Source organism: Phalacrocorax aristotelis, chromosome 5 (genome assembly GCF_949628215.1).
Source record: "Phalacrocorax aristotelis chromosome 5, bGulAri2.1, whole genome shotgun sequence".
NCBI lineage: Eukaryota > Metazoa > Chordata > Aves > Suliformes > Phalacrocoracidae > Phalacrocorax > Phalacrocorax aristotelis.
In genome coordinates, this window is record NC_134280.1 from 56242621 (window position 1) to 56269739 (window position 27119).

General features: G+C 35.6%; 1 protein-coding gene across 14 annotated transcripts in view; it reads left to right on the forward strand.

Moving 5' to 3' along the window:
- The window catches only part of SOX6 (SRY-box transcription factor 6), a 379848-nt gene that overhangs the window by 134426 nt on the left and 218303 nt on the right, over window positions 1–27119 (forward strand). For all 14 annotated transcript variants that reach the window (XM_075094704.1, XM_075094700.1, XM_075094707.1 and 11 more), the window contains one exon: window positions 11859–12102. In XM_075094704.1, the coding sequence (XP_074950805.1) occupies window positions 11863–12102 (240 nt within the window). In that variant the 5' untranslated portion in view covers window positions 11859–11862. The remainder of the gene's footprint in view (window positions 1–11858; window positions 12103–27119) is intronic.

Genomic DNA, 27119 nt, shown 5'->3' on the forward strand with positions numbered 1-27119 from the left:
AACCACAGACACTGGACTGTCTTGTTGATGGTTCATGGTAGGGATGACAGCCGCACCAGCTAAATATGCCTGTAAAGCTGTATGTTCTGTATGGCAATGCTTTTGAAATTGATAATAGAGCTCTCAACAAATGTCCATGAGAAAATGAAACTGTTTGAATCTGTTTTTAGGAGTAATAGGCTGCACTGTTTGCTTGTCTATTATAAATTATTACCAATAAATGTAAGTGGGAAACTGTTACAAAATATAGCCTTGAGCAAAAATTGACACTGTTTGAGAAGACAAGACTTCTTTACAAATGTAGGTCACATGTTTTATCCTTAAAATATAGGAAAAAATGGGTCAGAGATGAAAACCATAACAAGGCACTGTATATTTGAATGGTAAACATAATGTATCACAAGTTAGAATAGAATATTTCAGTATTTTAGCTAAAATCACTTGTAAGGGCTCTAAATGAATCTAAATGGTAATGGTAAAAATGTTTAATATCACTGACAATATTTTAAGTTTGCTTCTCAGGCATTTGATTTTTTACTTTCTAATTATTTGGGGACAACTTCATTTGACTGGGCCTTTGATTTGTGTGCTGGTTTATGTCTTCATTTGTATTCTGATAGTTATGCTTCATGATGATCTTTGACACATTTAAAAATACTAACACGGAAGTTTGAGCACTTGGAAATGTGGAGTAATTCAGAGCCTGGGCACTCTTTACCTTCACCCTTATGATTGATTTTGCCACGCATGTTTCCTTCTCCTTGCTAGAGATCAGTTGCTCTATGCCATAATACTCTATGAAAAGAGGATAGTTGAGGGTCCTCAGCTATTGTAAAGTATTTCTTCCTATTTTGTGGTACTTCGCAGAACCGAAACCAAAAGACAGTAAGAGTTTGTAGTTTCCTTCGCAACTCAAGCAGTTTCAGAGTGCTGTATGCAGAGACTGCATGCTGCTTGATGTCTTCAAGCTGAAAGATGAAGCGGTGTACATTTTACTTGCAATTGCTTTTTAGGGTTCTCTGATTCTTTTCAGTGCCTAGTCCAAATACCTTAATGAGTTCCTTAAAAATACACAACTTGCATTGGGAGACTGGTTAATATCAAACAATTATTTTGGTTTTATTTTTATTTTACAGATAACAATGAAAATACTTGATTTTTTTTGGTATGTCACACTAAGAATAAGACTATGAATAACAATGCCTTAGTTACTTATTTTAATTTCTTTTTTAAAGGCAGTAAAATTGGTAGAGATTTCGTCTGTGGATCTTGTGAAAGGATCGAAGATTCAATGTCTCAATAAAATGAACTTTGAATTGTTTGCACTTCCTAATGGCAACTGATTAGCTTAATTAATAGAGGAGAAAATGTTTCATTTTACTTTATTTGAATTCCTAGTTTGTTTCAATTATTTAACTTTTGTCTTCATATTTTCATACTGAAGTAAACTAACATTAAGTAAAAAAGGCCCCATCTATTCCATCCCATGAGAACTTGCACAGCCCAAGCAGTGGCGGGCTTGTGGGGGAGAAAGAAAGAAGTTGCCGCATTGTTGTTCTTGGCCACATTGCCGATCAAACAGGGATATTTCTGAAATATTTCCTGGGTAGTTTCAGCTAGGCATAGTATCCCCTGTAATCTTTTTCTGAACAGTAAGCTGCTTCAGACTACCCTGTTCTTTATCCCAGTAGTAGCTGCAGATCACTGGTAAATGAGGTGTTTCCTGCAGGGGTCTGTAAACACATTTTAGGGTTCCCATTGTGCACATATGTAAGGATCATATTGTGTAAGCCTTAGTTCAAAACAAAGAAATATAGTGCACAATGCTGCCTTGTAAAAGCCTGTTTGTAAGGACTCTGACAAAAATAAGAATTTCTCAAAGTTGCAGAAATTGGGACATTTTGTCTAGTTTTGTTTTATCTCATCAAAATGCTTGTGACTTTAAAATTGTTACGAGTCTTTGCTACCTTTCTTTCTTCCTCTGTTCCCATTGTCCCATATTCCAATCTGTCCTCCTAAATTTGCTGCTTAGCCCCTTGAAAACAATGCCATGATTAGGAATATCAGCTGGAATGTCAATATTCTAATACAGTGGGAAAGAAGTTGTTGTGTATGATACAGCGTAGCGCACAAGAGCAGGCATCCATGGCCAAAACCTGCAAGCAGGTTGTAGCTGGAAAGCCCAGCCTTTCGGTGCTGCTCCTGGGGATGCAACACCTGAGACAAGACATAGGCGGTGTTCCCGGTTATGTGAGGTCTGCAACTTTTCCTTAACCTCTTCTGCAAGGCTAACAACATGTTTAAGCAGTCCTTGTGCCTGCTTTATCCACAAGGTTTAGGATTACATCTGGCTCCGGTACAATTGTGCAGTGTGGAAAAAAGCTGCTTGTCCCTTACTGCCATTCTTGAATATTCCTTTGGAGAAAAAAAATCTGTGTTCCAAAATCGATTCTCAGCTTTGCATATTTTGCTTTTCTCTCTTCTTTTGTAACTCCTCCAGCACTAGTGGAACTTTAAAAAGTATGTGAAGGCAATGTGTATTTACATCAATAAATATACAAGAACTTTGTGTATGCATTAGTAATGACTGGTCTATTGATACAGAAAAGGCAATCCATGGTATCACTTAATAATGCAATTTTTTCGAGAAGAATTTAAGTTTAGCTTCATTTCTATGAATCCAATAAAAATATTTTTTCAAGTATATATCTTACCTAGGACATTCTTTTATATTTTATAGGATGCCCAGAGCTACTGTAGATATAAACCGCAATTTGTGGATATGAGATTTCTGCATCCCCAAAATGCAAATTTAAGTTCTGAATAACCTAAAGAAATATATGCTGAAAATATTAGTTCTCATGTATCCAGATTACCCCCTTCAAAGGTTTTCCTCAGGTTTTTAATATCCTGAAAGTCCCAGTTCTGAGGCAATCTGCAGTTCAAACTTCATTTTTGGTTGTTAGAGTGAAGTCATTTAAACAAACAAATAAAAGTGGCACGTCATGTGTAGCTTGTGCCAAAGTACACCATGTGCCAGTTAGAATCAATTTTTATGAATCCTCACATGTATGAGTTTATAACAACAATGCAGATACATAGGCTTGTCCCTAGCATCTCCAATGACACTTGTGGTACTTTAAATGTACACAAATAACATCCCAGCATGGTTCTGACCTGTGTTTATTTTTAGTATTTCGTGGATCACCTTCTTTAGCTGTTTTTCTTTTTCACTTAATGAAAGACATATAAATCTTATTGCTAAATAACACTAGGGTATTTGATAGTAAAAATAAAATCCCTCCTTCTTTCTTTGTGAGTAGCCAGATGGATGTTTTTACCCTTTAGGGAAATTTAGATTTTATATTTTTGTTATGTTTTGTTTTCTTCCTGGTAATTATGTTGGCACTTTGCTGATCCCTAGTTGTGCATTATTACAATGGAAGGTGACAATTTGATTGTCTTCAGTTGGAGAAACAAGTAATTTTATATTTGCCAAGCTGTCAGGTAACAGTACCTCACAGTACTAAGAGCTCCTGGCGATGTGGTTTGGCACCTATATTTAAGTGCTTTGATGCTTGTGTAACCTCTACTGAATCAGAAATATTTTGCCTGCTAGAAATGTTTTTAGACTTGTAGTGTAAGGTTTTTATTAAAAAGACAATCTGTAACTGAACTGCAGAGCCATTGTTTCATGTTATGTGGAGATACTAATTAGGTAGTTTACTGCAACTGGCTACAGGTGAGCCTGAAATTGATACTTTTTCACTATCTGCTGAGGTGCTTTATTTGACTTAGGAATGAAAATCAAAAACATAGAGGGGAGGGAGGAGAATGGGGAAGGGAGGGAGAGAAATCTGACGGTAGATAAAACATTTCTGTTCTGAATTAGGTGGTGCAGAGAAATGGCATGTGCCCTTTTGTTTTCACACCTGTAGGACTGAAAATTAACTCTTTAACTCATTACGTAGAATCTTAAGCACCTCCTGAAAATTAACTGTAGGAGGAAAAAAAAGTAAGAATACTGTATCTTACCATTGCGCTATGTATCTCATAGAGTATTGAAAGGATTTAATGAACATTTCAGGAACTTACGGCCATCAGGTTTAAGTGTGGTCAGGAAGATTCCTAGTTATTAGAACAAGTTCTTAAGTGGCTTTGTAAGGGGGAAAAGAAAATGTATTTGTGCCTTTCGTAAAAGCCTCAACTCAAAGTCTAAGCATGCTAAAGTAATTCCCTTTTTGTATTTTTAGGCATCTTTTATCAAAACCATTTATATAATCATCCAGCTAAACAGTTAAGTCATTCTATTCCATAAAAATATGTGAATTAATGCTTATTTATAGCAACCATTGTTTTTTAATTTTATTGTTAATGATTGCTTTTATTTATATTTTATATTCTGTTACTTGCTGCCTAAAACAACAAATCCTAATAAGTTGCTAATGGATAAATTCTTGGCATGCTCACTCTTGTTCCCATAGTTATTGGTAAAGATAGCTGGAAGTCAGTACTGCCTTTTTTCTTTTTCTTTCTCCAACAGTAAGAAATTGGATATCCAGAGGCACATGGTGTAGTCATAGGACTTTAAAGGCAGTCATCACTGGGAAGCTAATACCAACCAATTAAACAGAGGTGGTTACGTGATGTAACATTATCAGGAGAAACAATTCATGAGTCAAAGCATTCCAGGGCATATGAGCTCCAGTCCAAAGAACAGTCTCAGGCTGTTTAAATAAAGTGACAGCAATATTGTCAGCTAAATATAAACTATAGAAAATATTAACTACAGTGACTGAAGATGAGCACATCCCAGGTGCTAAATGACTATTCTTTCACTGCCCTTTACTGCATTCAACGTGAGTTCACCTTAGGCATTTTCAGTGAAAGCTCCTGATTGTGAATACAGAGAATGGAACATTTAACCTACTAGAAAGGTAGGCTGTATTTTCAGGATTTTATGAATCTGAATAAACAGATTCATAAAATTTGGATTTTCACTGAAAAGTCATCAGGAGCTGCGAGGCTGTTTTCCTGCATCCATTTTAGTGTTTTCAACAACTAGATGAATAGGCAGGAACTCGTTCCCTAATCCTAATATTTTACTGTGGCTGCACAGCTGAGAAGGTCACTATAATAGCAGAATGTAAGAGACAGGCTTTCCAAAAATGTCCTTTTAGCTCTCACATTATTTGATTACAAATGCAAAGAAATACCATAAAAATTATTCCAAATCCTCTGAGCTTTGAGGAAGTCTGAATCTGAAGTAAAACTTTGTGATGTGGACTCATATCTATTAGCAGAAGTGTAATTTGTCTGAATTGGAAAAACAAATGCAAGAATAGCTGAGTGTGTATCTTGGAAGTCGTGGGTGTATTGCTTAGCTTGATGCTTATTTCAGTTAGAGATTTGGGTGCTCAGTTAACATTATAGCTGTCGTTTCTTGAACCATATTTACTTCCATCCCTCCCCCCTCCCCGCTTTTATTTCCAAGGTGATTCCTGTGACTACCATAAACTCTCTGATCTTGCAGTGCTGTTTATGATCTATATGTAACTAATTCTTGTAGTATTCCTGCAAAATGAAGCTGAGGAAGGGCTTGAGGGAGTTGAGCTGATTTGCCTAAGGCCTTGCTGTGACTCAGAGCCAGGAAGAGAAACTGGGAGATTCTCTCCCTTTGCTGCCTTGTCAATTTATATGGGGTTTGTGCATGAGGATTCATGTTGGGGTGTGGGGCCTCAGGAGAATGGATTCTTTTAATAAGTGTTCATTTGTGCTACTAAAGCTCCTTGAAAACAGATATGAGATTTCATAATTTTAGGAAATAACTGTTTATTCCAAAATGGCAAACAGATTACAGCATTAGATTTACAATGAATTACATTACTGAGTTATGCCTTCATAGCATTGTTTCACAGGGGCAGAGCTGCAAATGTTTTGTCTATTGGCAAGCTTTTTCATTAAGTCTATCTGAACGCTAGTGTAACTGGTATCATTATACAGCAAAAATAAAGATCAGTTTTCATGAATGTTTAAACTATGCTCAGCTGGTTCACAGCTAGACATAAGTAAGTTGTTCCAGTAACTACTATGCAACTATGTCTGTGTACCCCGTTCCACATCAGGCCCTACTTGTATAGGTGAACTTGCACTGCAAAATAAATTGCATAAAGGATGCTCCATGGGTAGCCGCGTGACTTTCAGAAGGGGTTTAATGATCCATGAAAAACTCAGGGCTACCAAGTGATAAGGTGTGCCATAGGTATGAAAGAGGAGGATACTGTGGGCAGTGCAGGCAGAGAATAGTATACAATGGTTTTAATTTATCCTGAAGCTGAGTGCTGATTTGTAAAGGAGGGTCCTGTAAGTCACTTTAAATATTATGAGAGGAGCATGCACATGTGTTGCTCTTTTAGAAGGTGGGGAGGGCTAAGATGCTGTGCCTGAATTTTACTTTTCATGAACACCAGGTTAACATGAAAGTTTAGAAGGAAATATTTCAAAGGTTATGAGTACTTCTAAAAATGGTTTCTCTTAATTTATTTAGTTCTGGAGTCACCAAAGCACTTAGACATATGCTTAACTTTTTGAAACCAAGTAGTCCAATTTGAAATTAGTGGACTGCTTGCATACTTGCAGTTAATCATGCACTTAAGTACTTTAATCTGGCACTTTGGGGAAAAGGAATGGAGACTGTTCATAAAAGCTCTGTAAGTGAATGTATTTCTAATCTAATCTGATTCCAATCTACTCTTGGAGCTGTAGACCTGGGTTATGTCTATACTGCAGTCACTAAAACAGGATGAATTAGTCCATCTGAGTACCACGCTACTGGAGTTGGAGTGCTATCAGAAATGAGCTTGTTTAAAATCAGGTTGGATATCTCAGCATTACAAAGCAGTCATTTATGTGGCTGCAGTGTAGACATGCCTTTAGGTTTGTGAATGCTTTTTGAGGGTGGAGCAGAGCAGAAGCTAGAGTCTCTGGCCAACTACAAGTCTGCTTTGTCATATATCTTGTTGTTATTGCTTAGTTTATAGGTTTTTGAAATAGTGTCTGGGCTATCACGCTGTTGTTATCTGTTCTAGTACTTTGTGGGTTGATTCTGAAATGTCTAGCAGCTAAAACTCCAGGTCTAGCCATAATTCCCACTGTAATATTTAATCATTTGAGCAGTCAGCAGGGATGGAAGATTTTAGGCTTTAGAAGCCTTTCACATCAGGAATATCATCTAATTGTTTAGAAAAAGAAGATAGACATTGTTTGAAGAATTTGAGACCACAGAAAAGCCTTAGGAAAAATAAAAAAGTATTTGTATTCAGAAAGGTATAACACATGCTGTCTGTAGGAGAAAAGGAAACATGATGGTTTGAGAATCTGATTGGCAGTCTTCATTAGAGCAGAGAGAATTTCTTCTCTGATTAAAATAAAAAAATCATGTCAAATATATAGAGAATGGAGCTGTTTGGGACTGTGTTTAGTTTTATGTAGGTAAAAAACCCTTAGCAGTTCAATTTTAGCTTTACTACCTTGGTATTGAGGCTGGCAGAAATTGGAGTCCGTATCCTTAGTTTTACTGAGGTTTTGGTAAATGATCCCATTCTTTTTCTGTCTTGAGTTCAAAATGAGTTAGAATTTATTCTAGTTTCAGAAACCCAAATCAAGAGTTATTTAATTCTCAAAATTGAGTAGGTGATAGGACTTCAGATAATTACGGCCTTTTCCAGCTTTTTTTCATACCCATTAGGTATATTTTCCACCTTTAGTGATTGCTGTGTTCAGCTAATCTGTCAATTTAACCAAAGCAACAATTTCACAATGTAGTTTTCTTTCTGATTGTGTGCTGTGTAATCAATATACTGATATAATATGAGTGTAATTTCCTCTCTTATTTTATCTCCACTGCACAGTATTATAAATAAACAGCTAAAAAAGAAAAAAGAAAGAAAAGCACCAAACAAATCTGTTGCATCTTCTTTTAAGATTGTACCACTGTAGACACTTGTTCTAGTAAAGTAGAATTGGACCCACTTGATTGCATTTAAATTTTTCATGCTTCAGCAGTTTGTCTGGGAGCACAGTAAAGAAAACCCCCCGAGCGAGGATAGTTTAGAATAATAGAACTTGATTTTGTGTATTATAGCGGCACCATTTGCGCTGCTGTAGTTAGGGTTGTGTCAGCACTTCCATTATAAACTCCTGTTTGCAGGGGTTATAACTAGGGAGATATTTTTTATCAGAAACTTTTTTTAAAAATCATTTGAGTGAATTTAATTGATAATAGGAGAAAAAAATTATAATGGAAATTAGTAATTTTCTCATACCTTTTACAAGCCTTATTTATTATTAATATTGATTTTTTTTTCCTCTCGCCAGGGATTTTAGCAAATGCATTTTGAATATTTTAAATGTAAAATTGGGAAGTTATTATGGCTTAAAATTTGACTGCTATTCAGACTCCTAGTTTAACATTAAAACATTTTACCACAACAACCTGTTCTGTGGTTTAACGTTGTAATAAACATAAACTACTGAAATAGGCCAGATTCTTCTCCCTTTTAATGTGTTGAGAGCTTGGACTTATTGGTCAAACCCTGCCTTTGAACCTGATGGACTTCCATGTACAGAATTCTCCAATTTGAGTAAAAACAAGCAGGTAACGAGTAAAAACCTGCATGAAGTAATTGACTAGATAACACCCAGCCGCAGAGTTTATATTTACTCTGTTTTACTGATTATAAACCTAGGCATAATCAATATTTGGTGCATAACCTGGCACCCTCAGAAGACATGTACGCATGAGGTATATTGATTGAGTTAATGATTGTGCTGGGAAAAAAAGCTGGAGGGCTTAATCTAGCAGGGTCTTACATCTCTGTCCCTTTTACCCCAGTGTTTAAACTCTAGCAACCAAGAGCTTGAAAGGTACCATTAAGTGCTGACCTCTCACCAAAATTAATGCACTAAAACTTGCTGTTTTAATAAAGGTTTGGGGAAAAATAGAAGAGAAACACACCCCTAAAAATTATGTCATGAGGAGAGCAAGTGCCTGGGAGGCTTGCCTGAGCTTGTCTTTCTTTTCAGGCTCCAGGACTATAGGTAACTGAGTAAAGTGCAGTATGAAAACGTGTCTGACCATAATGCAGCAGTGGAGAAAAGGGGTAGGTGGAGCTAGGAAGCATTTGAACCCTGCTCTTGGACCGTTCTCTTAGTCTAGTACAGAAAAATGTTGCTGGGCATGGCTTGAGATTGTTAGTGAATGTGACTTTGTCAATATAGCTTTATTTTTAACGTTAACAGAATCCCCTTTTCTCTATGTAATCAACTTAACAGAACATGAATAGAGACTTCTTTTTAATTGTGTTTAAAACATCACGAATAAGAGGAAAGTATATGAGTGTATATGGAAAAGAAAAAGTGTTTCCTCTGCAGTGCATTACCAGTAGATAGCTTTACTGAATGGTCACTTGAAGAAATACCAAAAGCCTGTTTATGAAATAGAGGTGAAGCCTTTCTAGACTAATTATATTCAGCATGTAATTTCTAAACTTCAGTCTGAATTTTGATTTTCAATTAACATTCCCAATTTGAAGATAATTTTCTATTTAATGTAATTGCAGGAAATAATTTATTGGCTGATTAAGACTGAGGGCCCAGCCTTCCTTAAGAAAACAGTCCCTAACAAACCAGCCTTTAAAGCCAACTCGTAGCTTTGGACAGATTCAGCCTATTTTTGCAGCTGCAGAGTTGTGTTTAATTAGGATTGTGCACTATTATTCACTGGTGCAGTTTGTAGTTGAAATTATTCTTAAGAGACATTTTCATTTCTAGTTTTGTGTCATGATTAATTTATGGTGAAGAAACAGCCATAGCTATTGCTTTTCACAGGAGCCTGTTCAGTTTGAAACAGGAATGAGATCTGCTGAGAAGGTGAAAGAAAGGAAAATCCTTTATTGTGACTTCCAGTTTTCATGTCTGGTTTTCAAATTGCATAGAGCGTTGACTTATATTTTCATGTGAGTGATTACATTAACATGACTATTTTAATGAGAAAAGTAAAATGAGTAAACCTTTTATTTTATCTTGGATCACAGTAATTATGAACCAGAACCTTCTGAAGTACGTACAATAATGCTGGTTCCTGAACTCTTGGCATGTTCTTTTTGCATCAACACAAATTCTTTAGTACAGTAAGAATGTAATACACAGTTTAAATTCCTCAGTTCTGCTTATTGGTAACTTTAATATTAGACTCCCACTTAGACTTAGGCTCCCCTAAAGAAAATGCAAACTCTTTTTTCCCCCACCAGTATCGAGTTTAAGAGGCCGGATTATCTCTATTTACCGAATTGTTATTCTAAATAGGTATCAGTGTTCTAATACGTTTCAAAGCACTTCAAAGCTTGTAATACTTTCATATAGAACTGTACATAATTAGATTAGTTGATCCTATATTAATTTTTTTTCACTGTAGGATACTAAATCTGAACTCCCTCATTAATTGTGAGAAATTTAGCATTAGCTGTTAAATCCTATGTGAAACACAGGCTGCTACATTAAAACTACTGTTTAAATTGGAATGAACTTAATTATTTTTCTTTGCACTTGATATTTCCTTCACTGTAATATTCATGAAAGCATGTGACAGATTTGTAAATTTAACTGTTAGTCTCAGATTTCCAGACCTTTAATCAGTATTTATTTGTCTGTAGAAACAGTACTAGCAAGTTAATGATTTGCTAATTTGAAAAATGCTTGTGTGGTTTCCTATGTTAACTGATTTGTGCATTTTTAAAGAAATGGTATGAAATCAATTATTGTTAAAAAGCAATTAAGGTGAAGATCTTATTCCTTAGTTTCTCAGCAATTTCAGTGTTGAGGATATTCTAAAGTTACAAACAGCTGATATATTTTAGCTGCCTTCTTTCAGATTTATTAATGATTGTTTTAACAGTTGCGGTTAATCTTATTAGAAATTTTAAACAAAGTGTTTTCAGATTTTGAGTTGAAGTCAGTTATATTTTCATATAAGTGCAGAAACCGTGGTGAAAGCTGTGTTTGCATACGAGATAGCAGTAAGAGGTCATTATTAGGAAAAGACAGTTAACATAAATCAGTGCATTATACTTTTAAGTCATTTAAAGTAATTTGTTGAGCTATATCCTTTACTCCATGCCTAATATGAAATGAAACAGAATTATTTTGGATTTTTAGTTCAAACTGTAAAAGATTACACAGCTATTATACATCTATTCAGTAAACAGTTCAGTTTTAGAATGCTTTTCACAGTAATGTCTAGAAACACTTTCCAAAAGGTAAAACTACGTAAAAAATTTAAATGGGTTAAGAGCAGATGCAGCTTTAAACAAACAGCAAAAGGACTTATAAAGCAGAATTTGAAATGGATTTAAAAATTCTCATTTGTGTAGAAAACATCTGCTAGCAAGGAATGAGGTTAGGAAATCATGATGAACTTAAGTGTTTGCTTATAACCTTCAGATTGCTCATGGGAGTAAGAGTTTAAAGACTTGAACTCCTGTGCAAAACCAACATGAAAATACCAATAAAAACACTATTTTCTGATGGCTGGAGAAAATTAAATTGTTTGACAAGTCTAAATGAACAGAATGACATCATATAACTTAACCCTGCCCTTGACTTCACATCAATGAATACTTTATCTCAGTGTCCCCTAAAACCATACTTTTTAGAATACTTTTGTTTGTCTGCATATGACTAATTTTAACTCTTGTAGCCAAGCGTGCCTCCTATCTGGTTTGTTTAAAGGACTATTTTGAGCTTGACTTTTTTCATTTAACACCAATGTTTTATTTTTGTCTGCTTTTCTTGTTTTGTAGAAGAATGTCTTCCAAGCAGGCTACCTCTCCGTTTGCATGTGCAGCTGATGGAGAGGAAACAATGACCCAGGACTTAGCATCACGAGACAAGGAAGAGGGCAACAGTGATCAGCATGCAACCTCTCATCTGCCTCTACATAATGTAATGCACCAGAAACCTCACTCTGAGGAGCTACCAACTCTGGTCACAACAATTCAACAAGATCCTGAGTGGGATGGAGTCATCTCAGTCCAACACAGAATGGTGAGTTTCACAGTGGCTTTCTAAATTGGTATGGTAAAGTGTGTTCACTTCCATTTGAAAGACGTGTTCAGTATAATTCTTCATGGATGTAAATCTTTTTAAATGTTAAAGTGTTGGTGTTAGTAATAGATCAACATCAATATGGTGTAATTGTAAATTACAATTGTATAATCTTCTTAAGTATACAGGTCTATATGAATGAGGTCATTTGATGAGTTCACCTTTGAAAAGGAAATGCATCTATTTATCATGTTTTCGTTCATACCTTGATTTACGTCATAACCTCTCTAGCTCATATATTCAAGCATTATTTTCTGACAGGAGGATGTAGCTCACAACTGTTTGTCATCTGCAAAGTGTTGTGCCGAAGGAAGAGGCTTTAATATATTTTTTTACTTGTCTCTCAGAAATAGAACCCACCAAATCTGGAATATTACAGCTTTACACCACAACAAAGAAGCTAGCATTTTAGGTGACACAAACATCCTGCTGTATTTATAGGAAATTACAACTTTTTGTGGAGGGGAAAGGTGTTTATGAGTAACTATGTCATGCTTTTCTGCTCTAGATCACCAGCTTGTATATAGGTGATGTTAGCAATGATCAGAATTATTATCTGTATTCTCTTCAGTAGCCTAGGTAAAATAATTTTGCAGTTATAATTCTGTCTCTGCATCCCCAAAACTCTGCAATAAATGGGCAGAATGAATGAAGACAGAATGGGCATAGCATCTCAGTCAATTTATTTTCTTTGCATGTGTTCCTGAGGAACAGAATTAAGGTACGTGGAGCAGCCAGGTGTTCTGTAAATTTAGAACATCGTAATTCCAGACTCTCTATAAAGTGACTTTCACAGACATTAAATTCACATAGTTAGTTTATAAAGAATACCTTGCCTTTTCATAAAATTTCCTCTCTATTTTTATTAAATGTCTGTGAGTGGATTTTTTTCAGCAAGTCATTTTTTTTTTTTTTTTTTCACTACTAATCAGCAGCTTTCAATAAGGTTAAAAAAAAATTGTAGAATTTTTTGACAGCTCTAACAATAATGAATTTATTTCAAATTCAACTAGAAATAATAATTCTAATGCATTAATCAGTATAGGTACTGGAATTCTTCATGTGTATTGTGAAGCCTAGAAGTAATTAAATAGACCACTGTGATAATATCTATTTTGTTAATATAGAGGGTTTTTTTTTCTTTCTAAAAACCAAATGATTCAAAAGATTGAACCAAACTAGAAAAATGTTACCTAGTCTGTAATGCACGATTTAACCCAGTGCAGAACTTCTCTAAGTATTTGGGCTACTGTCATGAAGAATGCAAAATTTCAGCTGTGAAAATGGCTTTAAAGAGAAATTATTATAGGTTAGTAATTTGGTAAGGTAGGTTGTAAGTAGTACATATGGCATCTACACAGAATTCTCAGAAGGAACCTCATTGTGGATGGAGAGTCACCCTTTTGCCCAAGTCATGTGATAAGCACATCAGAATAATTTTAACTTCCATGTTATCAGGAGGACAAGCAGGATGCAGACTAGAAAGGATCAATCAAGTCTGTTGATGAAAAAAATAAATCTGTGAATTCATCAGCTACTTTCCTTTTCATTCAGAGAGGCATGTGCACTCTCGGTATTTTGGTCTTAGGACACCAATAACGTTGATAAAATGACTCTGTCTCCCAGGGAGAAACAAACTCCTAACCTCTAGGAGTCCCTCAAAGCATTTGTTTTTTATTCAGGCTGTTCCTTGGACCTGGAGTAATGCTTGAGCCAAAATGATAGAACCTCTTGCAGTAGGATCAATTGTCCTCATTTGTATTGCTCTGGGGTGGGTTTACACTTAGAGCAACAGAGTGCAATTTCTGTTTTCTTTCTTAATGCTGCGCTGTTGTGTTAACGCTTGTGATACCTGCCTCTGAATCAATACCCAGCTTATCGTGTTTTAGAACAGGTGCATAAACTTTGCTTGAGTGACTTAGCACTCTGGTTTTCCTCCTTTTTTTTCTGTAAATATTCCATCATATACATAGATTAATGCCCCCAAAATAATTAGGAGTTTCCACACTTCCCTTGGGTTAAATCTGGTGGTGGATGTATGTCATCCTTATTTACGTAGCTCTCGGCTAAACCAAACAGATTTTTTTTGCCCAGCTCAAAGCTGAATAGAATTTACAAGGCTTGGCTAGAAGTGAAAACTGATGTTCTAAGGCATGCTGTTTGGTTGCACTTAAAAGACTGTACTTAAAATGTACAGAGCAAGGTTCCAGTGTATTTACAGTTTAGGTGAGTTAGATGGCTAGTTGGATCACAACAGTGAAGTGGTGAAAAATTTTTTTTTCTCCTTGAGGGACTTTCATTTAGGGTAACTTGTCTGTTTTTTTTTTATTATTATTTTTTCTCCCTTATTTATGTCCTTCATGAGCAAATACTTAAGCCTCAATTAATTGCACAGAATTTCTCTGAAACACCTCAGTCTCCAAGCAGACATCAATATTGCTAAGAAAGACTTCAGAGGTGCCTGCAATTTTCCTGATGAAGGCAATTTCATACTTCTTTAAGAGAGGATAGGCGTTTCTTTCCAGACAGACAAATTCCAGAAGGTGGGTTGGGCAATTTTGAGATAGGTGCTGTGGTAGTGACTGCTTTTCTACTTAATAAAACCAAATTCCCAGAAGGAAAGCACTTTCTGACCTTTCCCAGACGGATCCTTTCAAAGCAGATTTGAAGAAGCACCTGCTCGTACCATTTACACTGAAAGTAAAGAGAGTAGTGCTGTCATTAAAATGCATCAATAATGTGTGTTGTCTGGTTATAAGATAGTAAATTCAAAGAATGCTGTGTCGACATATGGGGAGGAAAAAATTTCTCTTTTATGTGGTACCTAATTAAGGGCACAATCCTGCATCTTTTGTGCCCTTAAAACTACTAAGGAGTTCACTGGAATTTGTGAGAGCATACAGTATGCATCGTAACATGCTACAAGGGGCTGTACAGATCTTAGGTGAAAAAAAGATACTGTACTAGGGCAATTTGACTGAAAAAAGAGATTGAGTTTTTCCTCAGCATTTATGGTATGCAGCACTTTCTGTAATATAAGATACCTTTAAACTACATTGTGTATTATCATAAAAAACACACTGGCTAGAAATGTTTTCAAACTTTCACTCCCTTTTGATATCAGGCATTGCTTTCCACTGAGTCCTTTGTGTATTCTGAATGTCTGGAAGCCAAAATATTTTGTTTTAACTCCCACTCTATAGTATTTCCCAGCTGTGTACTTATATGGTGTAATAAAAGGATTTAACAAATGGGAAATAGCAGCTGCATTTGGAAATTCCCTTTGTGCTTCCTATTCATTTGACAGATTCAGCAATGTGTAACAACTGTAACGTCAGACCTGTAATGACTTACACTGCGAGTATCGTATCACAAGTCAATTTGATGTTACAGTGGGGAGAAAATAAAACAACCAGAAGATTTCTGTAATTTTATATTACTGAGCTGAAAAGTTTATATGTGTATTTCTAACTGTAACCTAATATAAAAATACCTAGATATATGGGTATTTATTGCTGCCTGTAGTTCTACTAGAAAATAAAATCTATTTTAAGCTTAAGGATGTATCTGTTTGCTGCAGTAAACTGTAGGGAAGAGGGTGAAGTGGTGCTAAGATAATGAGGAAACTATCCTGCTTTCTCCATGGACAGTGAGTGGCAGGCAAGAAGTACAGTCAAATTTTTAGATTGCATCCAAAACCTGTCTCTCTCAGGGCAACAGACTGAGAGGATGAGAGGGGATAGCCAACAATACTTACTTCTGCTAAATTTAATAGTAACTGAACTGTTGTATCCCAATAAAATGTTTAGTAGTAAATATTTAAAGAAATGGAGAATCATAATTTGTGCTTTGTTCACTGGGGAACCAGGGATAGTCCCCATCTTTATACAGAGCCCTGCACAGCTTGTGAGGTAAATTATGAAGGTTTTCTATTTTTGCTCTGAAGTATCAGGAGAAAGCAGCACCAACAGCAAGATACAGAATTAGATGGACAAGTGGCCTGATCTTTGAGGAATGGGATGGTGTATTCCCATGGCTGTAAAGGCTAGATGTGAGCCTTGTGAACAATAAATGTGAGCAGCTTTAACCTAATGAAACATGGAATCACAGAATTGTCCCCCCTGCCCCCAACAGTAAAAAGAAGAGAGAGCCAAATTCTGTTCCTGTCCTCAATCCCAATATAACAATCTGGTAACAGACAGGGTTTGTGAAGAACTCACAAGCACTCTGCTGATCACTATATGTGATGATGTATCACTGTGATGGTCACTGTACTTTTCTTTTCCCACTAATGTTCCTCCCCTGCCCACCACCACAGGGGGTATATAGACAGCATGTTGCATGCACCAAATGAGGACATCCACATCTTTTTGCTCTACTGTTACTTGGAACGATGCAATGAATGACTGTTACAGTGAACCACAGAAGAAAGTCAAGTCTAAAGGATGGATGTTATTTCTCTGTGACAGGAAAAAACAAACACATATACATATACAAATACAAGTTAATTCCCTCCAAATATGTGCTAGTTTCCCTATACATTTTGTAACATCATTCAGAGACCCCTTAGATTTAGAAATGAAATATATCTCATTGGATTTTTATCTCAAATGGCAACATCAACATATATTTCATAATTACATCAAGTCTCTATCTTGTTGACTTCTTGCCAAAAGAATGAAAGGCTTGCTACCTTTCCACTGTGTCTGCACGTAGGTCACACCAGTACTGACAGCAGATTTGTATATGCAGAAGGAAAAGCGAAGTTGTCTAAATGCCACATGTATTTGTTGCTTTTAAAACTAATTTTAAATCACCAGGTATCAAATGTAACTTTATTTAGCTTTACCAAAACTACTGGCATCAGAAAGGCAAAAAGAGGTGGTACCCTGAAGGTCTTAATGTTTCAGTGCTTACTGTCTCTACATAAAACAAGCACAATCCTGTCACTCCCCCCCGCCTTGTTATTAGCTTCTGTTGTTGAAAGTTCTTCCCTTTAAGGAAAATAAACTCAGGTTTTTAGGAGAGATCACTGAAAAATGTTTATACATGCAAAACACTGTGATTTTGTTGTTATATAAATTCATGGCTTCAAATTCTCAAAAGTTATAGATACAATTACATGTTTTGAAATTTTATTTTTAGTTCATTTACGGGCTGGATATGAGCGTATAAAATGCATCAGATATAAATGCCCTAAACTCTGGCAATTCTGTATCTGCTAAATTGCTCATGCAGCTGTTATTTACATGTACAAATCTGAATTTTGTGATGATCAAAAGCAATTCTACTGTGCTTGTGATATTATTTCTGCATGCCAGGTAGCGCATCACAATTTTTATCTAACTACAGAGATAAATACCTTCATATGTGATTGCATGGGTACAAAGTTTTGGCTGAAACTAGAGGGTGTGAAAAAGCAGATGATATGACATTTCATTTTCCCATAAAATAGACTTCTGTGAGAAATATATTGCAGAAAAGATAGAAATACTTTTTTTTTCAAGCACATTGTTTTGATTCAAAAAGCATTTGGTAATGTGTTTAACCTGACTTTATTAGGACTACCAACAACTATAATGTTAAGCACATGTCTAAAGGTTTGAAAGATCAAGGATGTAGTTTTACTAGCTTTAGCACAAAAAAGATGTTTACACTTCACATCAAAAATAATAAAACAATTCCCTAAAGGTGTGCAGGATAATGTGGTTAATGGGGGTGGTGAAAAACAAAATAGACTTTAGTTTAAGAATCAAATAATTGTCCTTTTTGGCATGCCTGCTATACTTGTATCATTTTCATTTTGACACTGTACAATTTTATTTTTCCAAATGCATGGTCTATTTTAAACCTTTTCCTGTATTCTAGTGTGAACTGTGTTTAAATAGGATTAATCATCCACTGAATTTTTTGCAAAAGACTTGTAGTTTATGTTCATCTAAACCCACAGTAATTTTATTTCTTTCTCTTACTTTAACACTTCCTATTTTTTATAGAGCAATTTCTGAAAAGTTTTTAATTCAGTTCTGTATATTGACATTAATTTTTTCAAAAGTAGAAGCATTAACACACTCTAAATTGTTAAATTTTTTTTCCTTGGGCAAGAAGGAATCAGGTATGCATGCTGATTAACACACTCCAGTCATTAACATGTGATTATGTGGGCTGCATATTGAGCACCTGCCAAAAGATAAAATCCAGCACTTTACTACATCTGTGCAAGGACTTTTTGCATTTCTTTTGTACTTTGACAGCTCAAGAAAAAACAGACTTTGGAATCTGTGTACAGCATAATAAAACTGTGTACATAAAATGTCTTCATGGAGGAAGGAAAGATACCACATATATTTATTTTAATCTTTGAGGCCATGAAAAATCCAGTGACTGAGACTTACACAGCACCAAGTGTAATATGGAGATCCGAATGTACTGTATCACTGACATTCATATAGTTTACAACATTCCTGCATGTTTATAAGGATTATCTGTTCTGGGATTCAGCCAATGTTATTGTAATTCACAACAGTTTTATGTGATACCTTTATGTCTCATAAATGTCTTGTTTTTATTTTAGTCTTCCAAAAGTTTCATCAGTGTTTACCTTAAAGAAATACAAGTACTCTATGCAGCAGGCTGGTTTCCTGCATGCATTCCTCTGCAAATGCTAAAAGGGAAAAATAAAGCATGTAACACATGTCATGTAACTGTATACAGAGAAGGATTTCCATGTGCATTTGATATTGCTAAAAACATAAATACAAACTTTATTTTGATATTTACAATCGATCTAGTTATAAGTTGGACAACTAAGAGGACCTAATAGGAGGAAGTTGGGTATACACAAAGTGGTCTGGAATATCCAAGCCACACAACCCTTGTTTTATTTGGCAGCTTCTGACAAGTATACATCACAAAATATGTGTCTTTATTTACCCAAAAGGTAAACAGTGCTAATCAGCTGGGGCTGATCACAATGCATCTTCAGTTTCAGTTTAGATGAAAATATAAGTCTAAATACTCATTCTGTAAATGGTTCTTCCATTACTTTTTCCTTAATAAGAGCATTTAGTCAAAGTCCAGGGCATAAAGTCTCAATATTGTTGTGATTTATTGCCAAACCTAAACACAGGGAGTTAGGACATATGGTGTTTGGATAATTAAGGAAATCCTTACCATCTAACTCTTACAAAAGCACACATGAGTTTATGCGTATAATTTGTGGGTGAGTCGATTGCCATATAGAAATGATTGGTCATTGTGTTTAACAATTTTGAGGTGATTTTCTATTCTGGAATGGAGGAAAATGCCTGTCAACATTTTACACAGATTTGCTCATTTGTAAAGAGATGGGTTTAAATCACATAGTTGAAAAATTGTAACCTTCTGAAAGCTCAGAAGTTGGTGTACCTGGATTCATTTGGTTTGCTCCAACAACTGACTATGAAGGGATTGCTGCAATTAAGTAGTCGTGTTTTACATCAAAACAAGAGTCCCTGCCTATTCCTTCCAAAGTGATATCTAGTCTTGCAGTGGCCTATTCATAAGGCCATATTTGTGTCATGTATGCCTGATTATTATGTCATCTCAGTTTTAAACCTATGATCAAAACTAAAGTTATTTACCATTTTTTCTTAATTTAGTGTATTATTTCTTGGCTTAGAGCTAGTCCTTACTGTTGCATTGTTTCTTCTTGAGGTTTTTAGATGTGTATAAAAGGTGAAATACAAGCCTTTTACAGATTGTATTCAGCCTATACTTTGGCAGTGAAATCAGTGTAAGTTTTATCAGAGTAAATGCTGAGTTAAAGATCTGTGGTTTTATTCCATTACTTGCCATTTGCCCTCCCACTAGCATAATCTGCTGAGACTTTACAAATGATGTTCTCTCAACAGCACATAGCAGTCATTCTCAAGCGTCTGATTTAAATAAATATTTCTTAATAAAACTTTTGGGTTTTTTTTTAATCAGATGAGAATTGGAAATGATCATTTAGATGTTTAATTTCTCTTAATTCTATTTAATTAAATTCCTCAAAATGGGAAACCTTATTTAATGTAGTGATTGGAAATGATTTTGTAAACATTTGCTTTCATTATATGTTAACTCCAGACTTGTTCCAAGTGCCAGCATGCCTCTAGTACTTGGAATCAAAACCACTCTGGATATCCAACTTTCCTGGGGTGTTTACATGTGTCCCATTCAATGCAGAGACAGATAAATATCGCTTTATAACAGAAAAGCTTCATCCACATGGAAATAAGCAATTCAGCTAACACATTTTATGTTACTAATATTTTCTTTCTACTTCTTGGCCATTCATCCTGTGATTTCAGTTGAACTCTTACAGAAACAGTTTTCTCTCTGGTTATTGAGTAGGATTGCAGTCATCAACCTTCAATCAAAGTCAATGGAAGTTATTCTTAAATTGCTAACTAACACTGTGACCCTGATTTTGTACAACCCACAGTTTCAGTTCCCAAGTTTTCCTCTTTTCTCACCTTCAGGGAGCTTCTCTCTTTGAGACAGAATCTACGCACCCTACATGAAAGATGAATGCCACCATAAAGAGATTGTGACGTCTCTTTATTAAAATTCAGAGCCTTGTGCACTCCCCCCTTCTAAGGCTAGACAATCCAGTTCACCTGACTGTTGGTCTGTCCTTAACCCTTAAGAGGATCCCAAAGAGAGATACGTCCCAAGCCAGATCTCCATTCATGGTTGTGGAGTCCCCAAACTGAGATGTTGCTTCTCAGCCCCATGTTTTGTATGTCAGCTGTTCAGAGGAAGGAGTGAGAATATTGAATCTTCATTTTTAGCCTACTGTTTTTCACCAATAGAACTGTAATTTTGTCTGTGTTTGTTCTATTTTGGAAGTGAAAGGGCTTCGTAAAAGTTGATACTTTTTGTTGTTTTGAAGTTGATTCAGTTTGCAGATACTGCTGTAAGCATTAGCTTCCCGATATGAAAAATACTGGGTGAACTTTCAATACCTAACAGTACAGCAGTACTTCTTCACTTATTCTGTTAAAACCAGTGGGACCACTCATGGGAATATGAACTACTTAAATTGTTAAAATCTAAATACAGAAGAAAACACATTTTTTACACTAACAAGAAAATTATGATTATTTGTTCAATCCCTTTAAAACAGGAACACCTAAGAAACTGTAAGGGTTTTGTTTCCTTTGTACAGAAACTAAATAACTCTGTTTTTGAAGAATTTTACCTATGTAACTTGTGAAATTTGGTGAATGTACATTCTAAAAAATAATTTCCTCAGAGTAAGAGGCATGCTGAAATATCTATACATATTATCTTAATGTAGCAGTTTTGAATGAATTATTATGGATTGTGAAGAAAATACCATGTATGTAGTCACAAAAAGTCCCTCTCTTCATTTACGGCAAGCCATTGTTCGTAATTATTCAGAATTGTTTCTGCTGTTAGCAGAACTATACTTGAGCCATTCACGGCAACTCTAAAATGAATGGCCAACAGGTCACTTGTTTACACGAGGTAACCTGGAAAGCTGATGAGACTAAGGACACTGTTGTTGGACCACAAATATTCAAAGCAAGCTTGGGATTGGTTAAAGAAGTAAGCTGCCCCTTTAACAAGAAAACGGCCAAGGATAGACCCAGGAAAGCTTTTTACCATGTTGTACTGGAAATCTTAACGTTGTTTTCTCATGGACATACAAGTAGAGGAGGAGGTAGAGGTTAGAGGGATAAGTGAAAGTATGATTTAATGAACGGGCTACCTGTCCCTGAGTGAGCCATGCATAGTATTTTAGTATTCATGCCTTGATAACTTCTGGTGTTCTCTCTTTCATGCATTTATTTATTTTTCTCCATTTTGTTCACTTTGAAACCTAATTCTTAAATTTGAATGGCTATATATAGGTATTTAATCTGTTATGATAGGGACATTTTGTCAAAACACTAAGCACAATGGGTTGAATGATCTGTAATAAAATTTTGTCTGTGCCAATGGGCTGGCAAGGAAAGGTACGCAGGAGAAATGCCCTTTATTTACCTTGATATTAAAAAACAACATTTCAGAAATAGACTCAATTTTGCCCTTGCTGATTAGTAAGCAGCTGGAATAGTGGTCCAGACTTGAGTGTCTGTCTTCAGCTGCTGGGCAGTAAGATTTTCTGCTTTAGTCATCTCTGCAAATAATACCCCTTCAACTGAAAACATTGTATCTGACTGAATAAGGCAAAGAAGAAAGCTTAAGATGTAAAATAGTCACACACATTGGCCCTTAAGCAGTCAGATTTATGCCTAATTTTGTGTAATAAGCTGCCTTCAAATTTTAATGTTTGCCCCTTATTAAGGGCTTGTCTGGAAATGTCACCATTGTGATGGGCAGAACTCCTTGTGCAGTACCCTTATATGTTCTCATATGGGCATAAACAGTTGTTCTACAATTATCCAGTATTAACGTATGAGTGGGTGGATAGTTTTATAAGTCTAGCAAAAGTATGGTGGCATCCTGAGCAATCTGCACCAGATGTCACTTTGGATGAAACTGAGAAGAAAGTCACTTTGCTACGTTATCTGTAGTAAGCAATACTTTTACCTAACACTTTCTGTTAGGAACAAGTTCAAAATTTTACAGATACAGCTTTTTCTTAAATTTCTTCTTTTCTAAGCACGCCTTTCTTATTGGAAGTAAAATGTGTTTGAGATGGACATAATATTTTTATACCAACGCTTTATTTTATGGCAATATTGTTTTATTTATTGACTGGAAATACAATTACTTCTAATATAGTCAAGATTAAAAATGTGTAGGGTTTACTGTGACTGCATTTCACCAATGTTGGATGATGAAGCATGCTCTACATTAAATCTTTTGTCCATAGACTAAATGTTTGCTATTTGTCTTTATAATAAGATATTTCCTTTTATCCCCACTCCTTACATGGAAATCACTGAAATCAGTAAGAACAGCAGACCTTGAAAAATTCACCTTTCAAAGGGACTGTCATGTGCTGAAGATACTATTTCAAGGCTTGAAATGCCTTTTTACAGAAATACATTAATTTTAAACCTGAGCTTTCAGGGATGTGTCGGTTGTCTAGTGTATTATGTAGCTATTGGATGAATTTGGGCACCAGATTGTGTCCAAATACATTAAGTGGATATTCCTATCAGGCATATTCTCCTGCCCATGTTCTTGTTAAGTATTATAAGTTATGCTGAGAAAAGTTGACCTGCATGGAGAATTTTAATCGGTTGCTGATGTATTGCTCAGCTGGATTTTGCAAAATGAAAACATTCAAGTTGATCTGGGCTAGGTACTTTACTTGTCTTTATCTCTCCTTCCATGCTCTTGGAAAAAGTGTGAAAAATACCTTTAATAACATCCTTTCTTTCACCTCTGAGGTGAAATGAACTGGGGCTTCTTCATTCTGTAAAAGGTGGTTTTATAAAGTATCTCAAAGACAGGAACTCTCATTATTGAATCCTCCCTTATTCAAAAGAACCAGGTTCTCCTTTCCTAGCAATGAATTTATTTTCTTGTTCTATGATAAGAAGCATGGTGGTCCTTTTCCAGTCTGGATTCACATTTTCTGGTAAGAGTACCTTATGCATTAAAGCAAGAGGACCAACAACTTGTGGAGATGCTATAACTTTTCTCCCAGACAACACATGTGATCCACTAGTCTCTTTTCAGAGGATACCTGGGCCATAAGAATGTATTTTCAGTTATGTTAGGAGGGTAGCTGCATGCTGCTTGTGAATGTCAATGCAAATTAATTTTTGAGAGCCAGGCCTACATCTGATATATGCGATAGATGCGATTTTGGTCATGCAGTGGGTGAGGTGCTGGGACATAAGCATGACATGCATCGATCTGCAAAAGATTCTAAGATCCACCAAGCAAATTAAAGTCCTTCATAAATCTGCTGTAACCTTTATTTGATTTTCCACAAACTGAATGCTGCAGTAACAACTTCCGTCAAATACAGTTGAGTCTTCTTTCTAGAGAAAATATAACACAAATGCTCCCCTTGCCCCACTGTTTTTTGATCTCTCTAGTCTGTCATGAATGTTAGGTCAATATAACCTGTTGCTATGGTTGGAATAAAAAAGAAAGCTGCCAACAGTAGATACATAGGAGTAAAAATATCTATTCTGATTCTATAGCTATGAAATTCCTTCTGAAGCCTTTTCAATGTCTCATTTTATCTACATTTTATTTGTAGATTATTCACAAATTTATCTAGAATCATAGAATACATGGGAATTGGTTTTGTTTCTTGTAGATAATTGTACATGCAGCTGATTTAGAATTTTCTAGCTGAGTTCTGCTGTTACTAGATAAGGTATTTTCATTGGACTACTCTACAGTTTTTCCATTTGCCCATTTAATCCTTTGACTGCCTTTCAGTTTGCACAGTTCTGCTGAATCCTCAGCCACCCTTTTTAACCATTTCTGATTTCAGAAAAAGGCAGGGCTCAGAAAGTCATCCTTGATGGATTTCTTAGCGTGCCAGTTCAGCTAACACACTGCAAATGTGTTAGCCATTTAGCGATCGCAGTACTACAACTGTAGGGCCAAACAGAACCAAAAACATTAGGGAAACCTTTTACTCTTTTATTTTTATTGGGCACAAAACTGACAATATAACATATCTATTAGTTGGATCCTCATTCTTGCAAAGGCTGTCATTCTGCCTCCATTCCATAAACGTACATTATTTCCATGGAGTTTAAACTTGTCTTATCTTCATTACGGATGTTGCAGTTTTCTGGGCAAGAAGAAGAAGTGTGGATGTACCGCCTGATGGAGGCAGGACTTGGACAGTCTTTCATTAGCAGTGAAGGAACATTATCCTGGACTATGTATGCATCCAGAAGAGGGAGAGGATAGTTTATCAGGAGGAAGAGCATTCAGTCATTTCTACTTGCTCCACAGATTAGCCTTGTCTTCTTGTTTCCGGCCTAAACAATAGATTTAGTGTTCCTTGCTGAGAGCATGAAAAACACTGCATTGAGTGTGGGTATGCACTGTAAGAGGACATTGCTTTCTTGAGAACAAACTCCTTTAAAATTACTAATTTGCTCTTAGACTGTAGTCTTCGAGGGTGAAAATGCTTTGTTATATAATATTAATTCTTTGTTGAGGAAAAGTATTATAGAAATACAAGTTTTAAATTTAAAAAATACTAGAAGATGCTTTTGTAATTTCTATTGTAGCTTAGATCAAGTTTTAAGAAAAATGCAAAGTAGTTTTCATAAACAACTGAAGATAAGAAAGTCTTCCTTTTTGAAAGGCAACTAAATAAATTCAGTTCTGTACCTGGTCTAAGCTATTGTTGTCCTTTGTGATGTTTGATTCTTTAATGAATACAAATGTATGGAATGAAAAATTCTTTAATGTTGGATAGATAAAAAAATGAAAGTAAAGTTTTTGTTCCATGTCACCTCTCTCTCTGTCAGTGCTTACAAAACCTCTGTCGCTATAACTGTGTTGACAGGGATGCTGCTACTGCTGGGATGCGATAGTGTCTTCTAGTTAAATATCTTAGTGAATAAATACATTTTCACTGTCACTAGCAAAGGCTGCCTCCTTCTCCAACGGCAATAATAGTGCTGTGCTGATCATATACTGCTGTGCTTGATGACGATTTGTCACCACCACCTTCTATGCAGTCCACAGCCCTTAGTTAAGACAGTTGCTCATTAGTGTTGCTCCTTCTGTTACATTGCACAGCTACTTCTTAATCCTTTCAAGACCGAAGCAAAGATTTGTGTCTGATGTTGTTGCTGATGGTTAATGTTCTCTAGTCTGTCTTTCCTCAGACCTTGCTTCACCTGGGACATTTCCCAACACAAGTTTCTTCAGTTCTCTGTAGATGGGTATTTTCAGCTCATGGAATAGTAGAAATATTATTGTTTGTGGGGAGCAATATTTATTGGGAGAATGATTTTTGATAGACTTATTAATTAATCTTTTAATTCTTAGATATATTGCCACTATTATTATTACTCTTTAATTTTAAAGAAAATCTGTTTTATGGCATCAAATATACTTGCTGACATTTCCAGGCATACCATAAACAAAAAACCTTGATATTGTTTTACCTCCAATTTTTAGCACTCCTAGCTTAGTATTATTAAAAATTAAAATGGAATAATAATTTTGGAAAGGGAAGTGCAGAAGAAATTCCCATGGTTGAGTTTCTGAGGGCAAATTGAAGAATTTGTGCTCTTTTTAGCTGAAAGGGTGAAAGCAGAGATGCAGCAATGTTGCACCTATGGTTGGGAGAATGAGGAGTCTGAACCAGAGAAATTCATGAAGGGCTTGACTGTTGGGTTATATCACAAAACTGAGGAGAATTGACATTACTTGTTGCTTTTTGATGCCTTTGTTTTTTTTAGCTTATTGCTCAAACATGATGTATTATCTATTGACAAGGGAGATAAACCATTTTTACTTCTCTCTGTTTCTAACTATGTAACACCTTCTGTGATACATGTAGTCTCAATAATTATATATGAGAATACATGACTTGTTCTGCCATAAACTTATTTCCTTTCTCATCCTTGTCTATGTTAGCCTGGAAAGTAACATATCCTTTTGTATATTATAACCTTCATTCTTTAAGAAAAGAGTTTAATTTAAATAGCAGTGAACGAGCATTGGTAAAAACATACTATAAGTTTTTTTGCTGAAGTGTGAAGTAGCTTCCTTGCCTCTCAGTCATTGTTGGTCTAATTCTTTTTCTAGTTTTAAAGTTAAGCTGTTTTCCATTAGCTGAGGATCTATCCAGGAATAATTTGTCCTTGCCTGTATTTTCTCTCTCAGTGCTACATGTATTGCTCTTACTTAAGGAACTAGATTAAATTGTAAAAGCTTACATTCATTGAAAAAAGCGTTGAAGTGACTCGTTTCTGACAAGGAATATCCTTGATGCGGAGTATCTCAGGCATGAAGTATGG